The 13,704-nt window shown below is 48.9% G+C and overlaps 1 protein-coding gene across 2 annotated transcripts in view; it reads right to left on the reverse strand.

Annotated features, from left to right (window-relative positions):
* Positions 1-13,704, reverse strand: part of dhx38 (DEAH (Asp-Glu-Ala-His) box polypeptide 38) — a 182,998-nt gene that overhangs the window by 59,598 nt on the left and 109,696 nt on the right. For both annotated transcript variants that reach the window (XM_038806383.1, XM_038806384.1), the window contains exons 18-21: positions 6,389-6,496; positions 4,660-4,772; positions 3,742-3,950; positions 2,333-2,487 (exon numbers count right to left, since the gene is read on the reverse strand). In XM_038806383.1, the coding sequence (XP_038662311.1) occupies positions 2,333-2,487; positions 3,742-3,950; positions 4,660-4,772; positions 6,389-6,496 (585 nt within the window). The remainder of the gene's footprint in view (positions 1-2,332; positions 2,488-3,741; positions 3,951-4,659; positions 4,773-6,388; positions 6,497-13,704) is intronic.

Below are 13,704 nucleotides of genomic sequence, written 5' to 3' on the forward strand. Positions count from 1 at the left end.
TATTTTGCTTTTATTTTAATAATGGCTTCATCCCTAGGTACAGATCATTTCTCACACCCTGGTGCTGGTACAATTAGTAATGGTGGAATACCTACCTATCGACCTGGCTAGGTGGTCAAACAAGCATGGGGCCAAGAAGAGAAAAGATCAATGGAACGATATCTAAATGACAATCTGCAGGGTCATCAAGACTCAGTGTACAAACACATCAATAGTTCTTAAGGCACCACTTAAAGGAATAACAGAGGCACCTCGGGAAGGCCTGTATGAATATGGTTTAAGATTGGTTTAAATTTGCTGTGGAAATGAGCTGACAATTCTCAGAACATGGGCTGGATTCTCCCCACCCGGCGTGACGGAGGATCCCGGCGTAGGGGAGTGGCGCCAACCACTCAGGGGTCGGGCCTCCCCAAAGGTGGGGAATTCTCCCCACCTTTGGGGGCCAGCCCCGCGCCGGAGCAGTTGGCACCAGAAGACTGGCGCAAAAAACCGGCGCCCCCGGCAGCGGGGCTGGCCGAAAGGCTTTCGCCGGTCGGTGCATGCGCGATGTGGGTTTCTCTTCCGCTTCCGCCATGGCGGAGGCCGTGGCGGCCGCGGAAGGAGAAAGAGTGCGCCCAGGGCACTGGCCTGGAGTCTGAGCGGGGGGCCCCGATCGCGGGCCAGGCCACCGTGGGGGCACCCCCCGGGGTTCGATCGCCCCCCGCCCCCTCCAGGACCCGCCCACGCCGCTGATCCCGCCGTTACAGAGGTGGTTCAAACCTCGGCGGCGGGAGAGGCCTCCCAGCGGCGGGACTTCGGCCCATCCGGGCCGGAGAATCACCGCAGGGGCCTCTCAGATCGGAGTGGCGAGATTCCCGCCACCGCCACTTCCTGGGTGGCGGAGAATCTCTGCCACGGTGGGGGCGGGATTTTCGGCGGCCCCAGGCGATTCTCCGACCCTGCTGGGGGTCGGAGAATTTCGCCCCTGGTTACCAAGCACTCCAGAAACCAGAGACTGACAATCAAGTGGTTTAGAGGGACTAGGCACGAGAGCAATTGCCATGCTGTCAAACCTGTTGCAGACTGCCAATTGGGTGGCTCAGGTGGATTGAGCAAAAAGGTAGTTGCCATGCAGACAAAGTATAAATTCAGGTTAAAAACCCTAATTGAGATGGTGCCATCAGGAGTGAGAACAGGAGAAATTCAGCTGGAAGTGGACTGGTCCTGGTCAGATCGGATCCAATCAACCTGCAGTCAACCAAGTCTGATGAACCCAGGATGATTGTATGTTTTAAATCACTGTATTGTTTTCAAGTTCATGTTTTTGCCAATAAAGCGGTTTGATTTGTGGTGAAATTGCATCAATTGTGATTCTCAATCTCTCAGACGTCACAGGATGGATAAAAGAATACCACAGAGAATGGTTCTGATGTCCAGATTCCGTTACATTTTTTTGTAGTATTGACAACTTGTATTGGTGGAAATCTGAGTTTTCAGCAGTCATTACACAGTTCAACATTTTTTGGTCCAGAAGTTAACATTCACAGGTTCCAAAATATGATGTTCACTGACATAACATTTCTTGCATGACAAGGAGCATTTAATTCCTCTCCCCTTATGTTCCATGTTATTGCAAAAGTTTCAACATCTGTAGATTTTATGTGAGCCAGGTTGACTTGTAAAAGGTACTTTATTGTTCAGCAATTTCAACCCAACAATTCAAATCAAATTTTCACCATTTTCTACTCCTTTGGTTTGGTTAAATATCAACATTAGAGTTTAGTACAGCAATGAATTCAACAAAGCTGAATGTCATGACATGGTACTTCATCGCCTGTCGTATTCTAACATAGCTTTAACAAAATGGTAGCCATATTTATGTAATTAAATCATTTGGGGAGTTTCTATTAGAATAAAAATGAAAGCATTTTCAGCCTAATAATCCAGGGCTGACTGCACCTGGCTTCCAACCCATAATTTGGTCCATAGAATATTTCTCCAAGGCAGTATTATCCCCAGCTTTTTGTTGAGTGCCATAATCCTAACAAACATCTTGCGAAAGATTAACTTTCAGGAATTCTGCAATCTGCAGTGCCCTAGAACGATGCAAAGACTGCATCTACAGTTGAGTTCCTGATCAGAATCGTAACATTTTGGGTCATTGTTATATGGAGTCCACACAGCTTATCCACAGGCAAAGGGAGAGAATAACACTACTGGGTCAATAATTATTCGATTTTAACTTTGAAAAATCAGAAATGTTAATACTGTAGTGTTAGTAACATTTGCAATCCCAATCACCACCATCAATCAAAGTACAAATAAAATCTCAGCAAACAAACCTCACACATACCTTTGGTCGATAGAAGATGGCAGGCACTGAAAGCATTGAGACAATGATAAGGACATCAGCACTGCAGCTCATGTCACATGATACTATCAACATCTTTGAGAGAGCGGGATCTAGTGGAAATTCCACCATCATCCTTCCAGTTGGAGTTAGACTGCCTACAGAGACAACACAAAAAACAGAAAGCATTTAAGATATTACGGAATAACAGAATTAGTGTATTTTATTTGTTCCTAGTGGTCTAAATTAAATTGACAAGATCAAAGGATTGATTATATCATCTCTTTAGATAAGGCATTTACGTTTCTAATTATCAAAATATTGAAAAATAAGTTTGATTTGACAATGCGGTAGCAGTCACTGATGGCATGTGAATACTCTGTACCACAAAGCAGGGGCAGATGCAGGTTTGAGTTCCCTGTTGTTGAGTGCCTGATTCAGTTAGGGATACATCAAGCACCACCCAACAGGTCAGAAGCTGGTCAATCTGGGATGAGTGGGTTCAACTTCGAATCTTTCAAATCTTCTGCACCAGCAGGAATGTTCAGATCAGAAGTGCAATGAAATTCTCGCCATTCAACTGGGTAAGTGCAGCTGCAATTGCGCTCGAGGAGCCCAACATTCATTATTTGTGCCCCTTGTCGCTGGACTTAGTATGCACCTGCTCTGTCACCGTTTAAGTAGCTGCAGGATGCACTGTAGTAAATCACTTAAATTAATTTCACCGCACTTTCCAGCTTTTATCACCAAAAAGGAGAACAGCAGCAAGGTCATATGGATATCAAGACATCAGAGCTGAGTTGCTTTCCATATTACACATTATTCTGGATATTTGTGTCTTTCCTTTATCACCCCCGAGTCAAACCTCTGTAATTCTCTACCTGACATCATTTTGGGAGCACCAAAAGTTAACCTCCCAACATTAGGGTAATTGGAAGACAATAAATGCCACTGTCACCAAACTTTAAAAAAGAATCAGTTAGATCCCTTTGCCTGTTTTAAGACTAGCCCCTATTCAACCCATTTGCAGCTATCTTCTTTTGGAACTTTGGCTGAGGCCTATGCATGTTGTTTGTTGCCCTCAAAAGTACAGCAGTTGATTGCAAGCCTGGAGTTTTGTCACCCTCTACCCAACTCAATATATAATATTGACAATACCGGCTTATTCCAACAGCAATAACCACTTTGGATTTTGTACCGGGTGAGGATCTTCAGATTGATAAAATCAGCCCAGAGTGTTTTTTCATTACTCTTTACTTTTTTATATGGCGTAGGGCCAGAAGGTATTTGAAATAATTTGACAGACAATATTTCTTTCTCAAAAGCTGAAAGCAATACCATTCCAATATTTACCCTCGTAGGCAAAATCATAGGTGCAGGAAAGAAACTTCTAAATGCACTCCTCCAATTACCTGTGTTGTCAAGGGCACCCAGGATCCAGAGTTGGTACATAGAATTTAGCATGTTATCTTCAGGTGGAGGGTCCATAAAATGGAACTGGAGTAGGTCTTGCACACCCAGTGATTTCAGCAGCAGTACCACATTAGCCAAGTTTGTCCGCTGAATCTCAGGAACAGTGGTGGTCAGCATCTCATTTTTATATGCACTCTGTGTGTACAACCTGCCAAGTTTAATAAATAAGTCTATTATATTGAGGGACATGAATGTACATCTCTTTATTCATAATGTGAAATGTTATTTTACACAACTTATATAATTTATAGCTGCATGACCCCATAATTTGTTTGGTCAAATTTAATACTGCTCACCAAAGTAAATTGATTCAAATAAAATTGCGTTTTCAGTCCATTTAATTTTAAGGTCTACATTAATACTGAAAGTTTTATCTGAATATATCAGTAGATCAGAACAAACTTATTTCTAATTAGTATTAAGCAGGCCAGAAAGGTCAGATATGGAGGGCAGGCCAAATGGCTTCAACAAAATGTTAATTTGGGAGGGCACAGTACTAGTGTAATATTTTTAGGGACATTTTTCCATTCTCTTTCATCATTTACTTTTGTCATTAAAATTCTTTTAACAAAATTGTTGTTTCAATTCTATCTTTATTCAATTAAAAAAAGCTTATTCAAAACTAAAAAGAGCTTGGAAAGGTTTTCTGCCCTGCCTCACCCTGCCCTGAAGAGGTTATATTTTACTCTGGTACCTCACCCACTGTCTTTATTCACATGTGGATGTTGGCAGGCTATACAACTGAGTGGGCAGCAGCCAGCATTCACAAGTGCGCACAAGCCAATAGTAGTCATTGGATATCTTTCAAGGAATTGGGTATGCACGTAACAGAATTACAGAATATTACTTATAATTACCTAAAACATTGGCCTGGACCTGTTCGCCCAGCTCGACCTGCACGCTGATTAGCATTAGCCTGGCTGATTGGATAAATCTGAAGAGCATCCATACCCATTCGAGGGTTAAATACCTGTTCAAAAGGTCAAAGAGGCAAGAAACATTAAAGAAGTGCAAAAAATATCACAGCAGACAATATGTATATTTAACAACATGAAATGTACTGTTCTCGTTTTGTTTTAGTGCTTCTTCTTCTAACTTTTTAAGAATAATCTTTATTAGTGTCACAAGTAGGCTTAACTCAACACTGCAATGAAGTTATTGTGAAAGTCCCCTTGTCACCAAACTCCGGCGCCTGTTCGGATACACTGAGGGAGAATTCAGGGAGAAAGCACGTCTTTCAGGACTTGTGGGAGGAAACCGGAGCACCCGGAGGAAACCCACTCAGACACAGGGAGAATGTGCATACTCCGCACAGACAGTGACCTAAGACAGGAATCAAACACGGGTCCTTGGCGCTGTGAAACAACAGTGCTAACCACGGTGCTGATTGAAAGCTGGTATGTTCTTAAATCTCAGAGTGATGCTCTGTTTAAATCAACTGTGCAGAAGGCACAGAGATAAGCAATTGACTTTCATTTTAAAGCCATTTTCTTTCCTTACCATACTTCATTACCCAAGCCAAGAAAGCAATTCAATTTTTCTGCTAAGGGCATTTTATGAACATCTACGAGTTATGTGCATAAATGTCTGGAATTTGGGGTTTCCATTTCCCCCCCGATCTTTAGAGAGGCAAATGTGCTCTACCAAGCATTTATACAAATAATCTGACAAATAATGGAACTTACCTTAAGGAATCAAAACTCTGTCCTCATATTCTGAAACAAACCAAAAACTGCATTTCATGCAGCTGACCAAATAGACACACTCTCAGCAACACCAAATTATTGGAGCTAGGACTGTAACCATGGGAGATGTGTTTTTTGCAATTTATAATGGAATATTATAAATCACTGTGGGCCGAATCTTTGGAGGGGCAATCACCATTGAATTGCCATTCTGCTTCCATTTTCTTACCTTGCACCAGCGGTCCACATTTCTGGTCTGCACCTCTAAACCAGGCCACTTTGGAAATGCAGAGCGCAACTGTTCTGGGAGTCCTACCTTTGTAGCGCAGGATCATTGGGGGAACCTATGTCACCCCTGCTTTTTATGACATGAGTTGCTGTATCCTGGTAAGTAGAGAATTTAAGTCCCCAAAGTCACTTTGAGAGCCTTTGAAGAGATGGCATGTCTGTAAGATAAGTGGGTGAGGGGGCAGTGTGGCAGGTAGGTGACTGAAGTGGTAATTTGGGTCAGAGGGTCCAATGGGGTGTCAGGGGGTCAGCAGTACAATTACCCAGGCGTTAGAACTGGTTTACTTTGGTAACTATCCTGGTAAGCGAGCCAGAACCATCCAAAGTCCAAACCTCCTGAGCAGTTCAGGCACTTCCGAGGGGATTCCCAGTGCATCTTGGGGAGGGGGGAACCTTCATAGTACGACCATCCGGACAGCGGAAGTTAATATTGTAAACTTAAAACAACACTGCAGAAATCATTAAAAATTATGAAAGATCATCCTTTCAATAGCATTCTTCAAGAATACAATTTCAGGAACAGAGAATTCTTTTTTGTTAAAATAATTGAATGGTCTTTTAAATCCTATAGAAATGTTATAGTCAAATCTGTACCATATTAACATGTTCGTACCTTCAGTTTGCAGTATCCTGAATCAACAACAAACATGATCCCATCCACAGTCAGCGATGTCTCTGCAATGTTTGTAGCCACAATGCACTTTCTGACTCCATCTGGAGCCTGGACAAAAAGTGAAATAAAAAGCAGGCATCAGTACCCTCTCTGCTGGTTCCAGTCATGTCTTCAAGGAATTGTCTACAGTCTGCTCTTTCATAAGATGTGGGTGTTGCAGGCAAGCGCAACTGTAATTGCCCTTGAACTGACTGGCTTTTTACACACTTCACAGCGTAGTTAAGAGTCAACCACGTTTCTGCAGATCTGGAGTTACATTTAGGCCGGATCAGTAAGCATGGCAGGTTTCCTTCCTAAAAGGAAGTTGGTGCACCGTATGGGTTTTTACAGCAATCAAGGATAATTTCATTATTATTGCTGCGCCACCCTGGGCAGGTGATAGTCAATTCTAGCCCCACGTGCCCCAGAGTCACAGCACAAGTGAATTAACCAATAATTCTTATAAAAAGTCCCAACGTCTTCGACCCTTAGCTGCCCAGTAATTAGTCCCCGAGTTTGTAAGTTGAAACACAATTACTGTTTATCTATAGCAAAAATAATGATGAAATATGCAGTGTTACAACTGGATAACAAGCTAACCCAATATCCCCTTTTACTGTCCCACCCTCTACCCCTACACACATGACAGACATACAAAGAGGGAGTGGGGAGGGGGGGGGGTAAGGAGAGAAAGGGGTGAAAATAATAAGGTCAAGAGTCTTTGCTTCCAATGGTGGTTCTGCAGCAGGCTTTCTGCAGCACACTGGCCGATCAAAGCCTCTGGTTTAGAGCTGGTAATAGTCCTCTTTGCGGAGTCATTCATTCAGTAAAGATACACAGGCAGCAAGCACAGGCCACTGCTTCCTTCTGCTTGAATTAGAGATATAGGCTGCCTTAAAGACACGTGTCCATAAATCATTCATGGATCAAAACGTAAAAGCAAAAATAAAAGGAAGGGGAAATAAGGGAATAAACAAGAACAAACAGGAATGACCCTTACATTATGATGAATCTCATCTCATTACGGAGATTGGCTTTCAATTCCAGATTTTATTAATTAAATTTAAAGTCTGCTAGTTGCCGTGGTGAGACTTGAACTCAAGTTCCCTGGGCATTAGCCTGGGCCTCTGGATTCGTAGTCCAGCAACATTACCACTGCTCTCCAACATCAACTAATAATTTATACATACTATTTAGGAATCAACTATTACAACCACTGCCAATCATCTGTGAACTGGGTAATGGATATCATTCTCTTGTTCTTCGCTTCCTCTTCTTACTTCTGAATCAAAATTACTTAAAAATCAAAACATAAGCAAACTTAGTTTTCAGCTGTAAAGATTGGAAATATTCAAGAACTAACATCCCAGTAACTTGCACACCGTCTTGAAATCAGAAAAAAAACAAAGATCTAGATTATATTTGCTGAACATTAGAATCAATAGGATTGGCAATCAAATTTAGTGTACTGTTGAACTGGAAAATAATTATTTCCCCAAATTGCAAGAATTTAAAGTTTGCCTTTGCTTTTTTTTATAAATAATTTTTATTCAAATTTTTCAACAACAAATTTTCTCCCAGCAGTTAAAGTAAACAAGGTGTAAAACTAAACAGAAACACCCCCGCCCCCGGCTTGCTGCTGAGACTGACCACCCTCTACCTCTCCGCCAGGAAATCGAGAAAAGGCTGCCACCGCCGGAAGAAGCCTTGTACCGATCCCCTCAGGGCAAACATAATCTTTTCCAGCCTGATGAACCCGGCCATGTCATTGATCCAAGCCTCCGGGCTCGGGGGCTTCACGTCCCTCCACAAGAGAGTCCTACAGCGGGCTACTAGAGACGCAAAGGCCAGTGTACCGGCCTCTCTCGCCTCCTGCATTCCCAGCTCCGATGCTACCCCAAAGATCGCGAGCCCCCAGCCCGGCTCCACACTGGAACCGACCACCTTGGACACAGTCCCCGCCACCCCCTTCCAAAACTCCTCCAACGCCGGACATGCCCAGAACATGTGGGTGTGGTTCGCCAGGCCTCCCGAACACCTCCCACACCTGTCCTCAACCCCAAAGAACCGGCTCATCCTGGCGCCAGTCATGTGCGCCCAATGCAGCACCTTCAGCTGAATTAAGCTGAGCCTGCGCAAGAAGAGGACGAGTTCACCCTCCCCAGGGCATCCGCCCACGTCCCATCGTCAATCTCTTCCCCTAGCTCCTCCTCCCACTTCGCTTTCAGCTCCTCCACCGAGGCCTTCTCCTCTTCCTGCATCATCTGATAAATCGCCGAGATCCTCCCCTCACCGACCCACCCCCCCTAGGCGGCAGCAGCGGGAACTCCGCCACCTGCCGCTTAACAAACACCCTAATCTGCATATACCTGAAAGAATTCCCGGGGGGAGGCCCCACTTCCCCTCCAACTCCTCTAAAGTCGCAAACTTCCCATCGAGGAAAAGGTCCCCCATCCGCCTGATGCCTGCCCTATGCCAACTCAAAAACCCACCATTCTCCCTGGTGCAAACCGGTGATTGCCCCGTATCAGGGCCCACACTGAGGCCTTCACTTCCCCCCCCTGTGCCGCCTACACTGCCCCCAAATTTTGAGGGACGCCACCACCACCGGACTCGTGGAATATCTTGCCGGGGGGAGCGGAAGCAGGGCCGTCACCAATGCCCCCAAACTCGTACCCACACAGGACGCCACCTCCAGCCTCTTCCATGCGGCACCCTCCCCCTCCATCCCCCACCTGCGAATCATCGCCACATTCGCAGCCCAGTAATACCCACACAGGTTGGGCAGCGCCAAACCGCCTGCCTCCCTTCTTCCAGGAATACCCTCCTTACTCTCGGGGCCTTCCGCGCCCACACAAACCCCAAAATAATCTTATTCACCCTTTGGAAAAAAGACTTCGGAATCAATATGGGGAGGCACTGGAAAAGAAACACAAACCTCGGGAGCACCGTCATTTTAACCGACTGGACCCTGCCCGCCAACGAAAGCGGCAGCGCGTCCCACCTCCTGAACTCTTCCTCCATCTGTTCCACCAGCCTCGAAAAGTTAAGCCTGTGCAGGGCTCCCCAGTTCCTAGCTATCTGGACCCCAAGATATCTAAAGCTCCTCTCCGCCCTCTTCAACGGGAGCTCCTCTATCTCCCTCTCCTGGTCCCCCAGGTGCAACATAAACAGCTCACTTTTCCCCACATTGAGCTTGTAGCCCGAAAAGTCCCCAAACTCCTCAAGTATCTTCAACACCTCTGGCATCTCCCCAGCCGGATCCGCGACGTACAACAGTAAATCGTCTGCATAAAACGACAACCGGTGCTCCTCACCCTTACACACACCCCCCCCCCCCCCCCCCCCGCACAATCCTCCTCCAGTTCTTCGAATTCCTCAGCGCCATGGCCAAAGGCTCAATCGGCAACGCGAAGAGCAGGGGAGACAAGGGGCACCCCTGCCTCGTCCCCCGGGAAAGCCGGAAGTCCTCCGACCTCCTCCCGTTCGTCACCACACTCGCCACCGGGGAGCTGTACAAGCAACCTCACCCAGCTGATGAATCCCTCACCAAACCCAAACCTCCTCAGCACTTCCCACAGGTAACTCCACTCCACCCTGTCAAAAGCTTTCTCCACATCCATCGATGCTACTATTTCCGCCTCCCCAGCCACCGGCGCCATCATCATAACATTAAGAAGCCGCCGTACGTTGACATTCAGCTGCCCCCCCCTTCACAAACCCCGTTTGGTCCTCATGGATAACCATCGGGACCACATCTTCCACCCTTCTGGACAGTACCTGTGCCAACAACTTTGCGTCCACGTTAAGGAGCGAGATCGGCCTATAGGACCCACACTGGAGGGGGTCCTTGTCCCGCTCAGGGTCAAAGAGATGATTGCCCTAGACATCGTCGGGGGCAGAGCCCCCCCTTCCCTCGCCTCGTTCAGGGTCCTTACAAGCAGCGGGCCCAGTAGATCTGAAAACTTCTTATAAAATTCCACCGGGAACCCGTCAAGTCCCGGCGCTTTCTCTGTCTGCATGCTCCCCAGCGCCTCCATCAGCTCCCCCAACTCGATTGGGGCCCCCTGACCCTCCACCCGCTCATCCTCTACTCTTGGGAACTCCAGCCCATCCAGAAAGCGGTCCATCCCGCCCGCTTCCCTAGGGGGCACCGCCTGGTACAGCCCCTCGTAAAAGGATTTGAACACCCCATTGAGGTCCCTGCCACCCCACACCAAGTTCCCTCCTGCATCTGTGACTCCCCCTATCTCTCTCGCCGCCTTCCGCTTCCGGAGCTGGTGGGCCAGCATCCGACTTGCCTTCTCCCCATACTCATATACTACCCCCTGCGCCCTCCTCCACTGCGCCTCCGCCTTCCGGGTGGTCAGTATATCGAACTCCGCTTGGAGACTGCGCCTCAAAGCCCTCAAAAGCCCCTCCTCCGTGACATCCACATACCTCCTATCCACCCTTACCATTTCCTCCACCAGCCTCTCCCTCTCTATCCTCTCCCCCCCCTCTCCCTGTAAGCCCGAATGGGTATAAGCTCCCCTCTAACTACTGCCTTCAGTGCTTCCCAAACCACCCCAACTTGCACCTCCCCGTTGTCATTGGCTTCCAAATACCCCTCTATACCCCTACGGACCCGGCCACACACTTCCTCCTCTGCCAGGAGCCCCACATCTAACCTCCATAGCGGGCGCTGATCCTTCCCCTCCCCCAGCTCCAGGTCCACCAAATGCAGAGCATGGTCAGATATGGCTATCGCCGAATACTCCGCCCCCACCACTCTCGGGATCAGCACCCTGCTGAGAACAAAAAAGTCAATCCGGGAATAAGCCTTGTGAACAAGGGTGAAAAAGGAGAACTCCCTATCCCCTGGCTTCAAGAACCTCCAAGGGTCTACCCCTCCCATCTGATCCATGAACCCCCTCAGCACCGAGGCCGCCCCGGCCTCTTACCCGTCCTAGACTTTGAGCGATCCAGCACCGTATTAAAGTCCCCACCCAGGATCAAACCCCCCGTCTCCAGGTCTGGGATCTGGCTCAGCATGCGCCGCATGAAGCCCGCATCGTCCCAGTTGGGGGCGTACACATTGACCAGAACCACCCGCTCCCCCTGAAGTCTACCACTCAGCATTACATATCTACCTGCACTGTCCGCCACCACATTAGTCGCAACAAACGACAAGCTCTTCCCGACTATGATCGCCACCCCTCGATTCTTCGCATCGAGCCCCGAGTGAAACACCTGTCCTACCCAGCCTCTTCTCAGCCTCACCTGATCCGCCACCTTAAGGTGCGTCTCCTGGAGCATAGCTACATCTGCTCCCAGCCCCCTCAGGTGTGCCAAGACCCGGGACCACTTCACCGGTCCATTCAGCCCCCTCACATTCCATGTGACCAGCCAAATCCGGTGGGGGGGGGGGGGGGGGGGGGGGGGGGGGGGTCTTCCCCCTCCCTCTGCGCCGATCAGCCACGGCTCACCACGTGCCCAGGGAACCCCCCAGTCCCGTTCCCCACGGTGGCAGATCCCCCTCCCAGCCCCCACTTCACCAGCATTTCCCTACGGTCCCTGCAGCAGCAACCCGGTACCCCCCCCACTCTCTCTCTCTCTCTCCCCCCCCCCCCCCCGAGCTAGGGCCCCCCCCAGCTGCGTAACCCCTAACTTTGTACTTCCGTAAGTCAGCCGACTCCTGCTGACCCCAACTACCCCAGCCATACCGACGACCCCCCCCGATGCAACGCAACCACCAATCTCCCCTCCTAGTGCCGGCCCCACCCCCAACACCTCCAGCGCGGGAAGAAAGCCCGCGCTTCCATCCCAAACCCCGCCCCCCCCAGCAAAACACATGGGAAAAAGACTGGCACATGACCCAGCGGGACCGCGAACAGCTCCCCAACCCTCCACCAGTGGAAAAAACTAAAAAGCACCACAGTAAATAAATAACAGCCCCAAAAAACAAAGAAACAGAGCAACAAAAAAGCAACATCAAACACAGCCAATAAAACGAAAGTATACCAAGGAGGACAAAGCCTCCGGACAATGTACATCATTCCCCAGGCCACCAATCCTCAGTTCGAGTCCAATTTCTCTGCCTGGACAAAAGCCCAGGCCTCCTCCGGAGAGTCAAAGTAGAGCTGGCGGTCCTTGTAAGTGACCCAAAGACGAGCCGGCTGTAACAGGCCAAACTTCACCCCCTTCCTGTGAAGCGCTCCCTTCGCCCGATTGAAGCCAGCCCTTCTCTTCGCCACCTCTGCGCTCGAGTCCTGATAGATCCTCATGTCCGCATTCTCCCACCTGCTGCTCCTTTCCTTCTTTGCCCATTTCAGCACGCACTCTCGGTCAACGAAGCGGTGAAAGCGGACCAGCACCGCCCTAGGCGGCTCGTTCGGCCTGGGCTTCCTCAACAGCACTCGATGGGCCCCCTCCAGCTCCAAGGGTCCTTGGAACGACCCCACGCCCATTAACGAGTTCAACATCACAACCACGTAGGCCCCCAAATCCGAACCTTCCAGCCCCTCCGGGAGGCCCAAAATCCGCAGGTTCTTCCGACAGGAGCGGTTCTCCAACTCCTCCATTCTTGCCAGCCATTTCTTGTGAAGCGCCTCATGCGACTCCACCTTCACTGCTAGGCCCAGGAGCTCGCCCTCGTTCTCCGAGGTCTTTAGCTGTAGCTGCCGGATCTCTGCAGCCTGAGCCGCCATGATCTTGTCCAGCGAAGCCTTAAACGGTTCCAGGATCTCAGCCTTCAGCTCCCTGAAGGAGTGCTGAAGCAGCTCCTGCGCCCACTGCTGCGACGCTGCCGGTTCCCCACCCGCCGCCATCTTGTTTTCCTTGCCTCGCACCTTTCTCTGCTTCAAAGTTGATTTTCTGACCGCTCCGCTCCTGGTCCAGCCCATCCACCGGCAGCTGAGCACAGTGGCCACGTTCCCACCCGGGGAAAAGTCGAACCAGCGCCGCTGCGGGCCCTTAAAAGAGCCCGAAAGTCCAAAAATAGCGGGAGCTACCGAACGTGCGGCTTAGCTCCGCATCACCGCAACCGTAAGTCCCCAAAAATGTGCCTTTGCTGTTAGTTACATTTGCTACCAAAATAAATATGAGGCAACATCATAAATTAAGGGGGGGGGGGGGGGGGGTTGGGATCGCGGGATAAGCACAGGAGTGGCTGTGTTTTTGGGCGCTCTGGTGCTACTCATCTTTCAAGCCTTTTAAAAATTCTGATGCACAACCCATATCCTGATGTGCATGTGCTAAGTTCCTGGCTAGATTTTGGCGATGGGGAGACGAGTTAA

The sequence above is a fragment of the Scyliorhinus canicula genome, chromosome 9 (genome assembly GCF_902713615.1).
Source record: "Scyliorhinus canicula chromosome 9, sScyCan1.1, whole genome shotgun sequence".
NCBI classification, from domain to species: domain Eukaryota; kingdom Metazoa; phylum Chordata; class Chondrichthyes; order Carcharhiniformes; family Scyliorhinidae; genus Scyliorhinus; species Scyliorhinus canicula.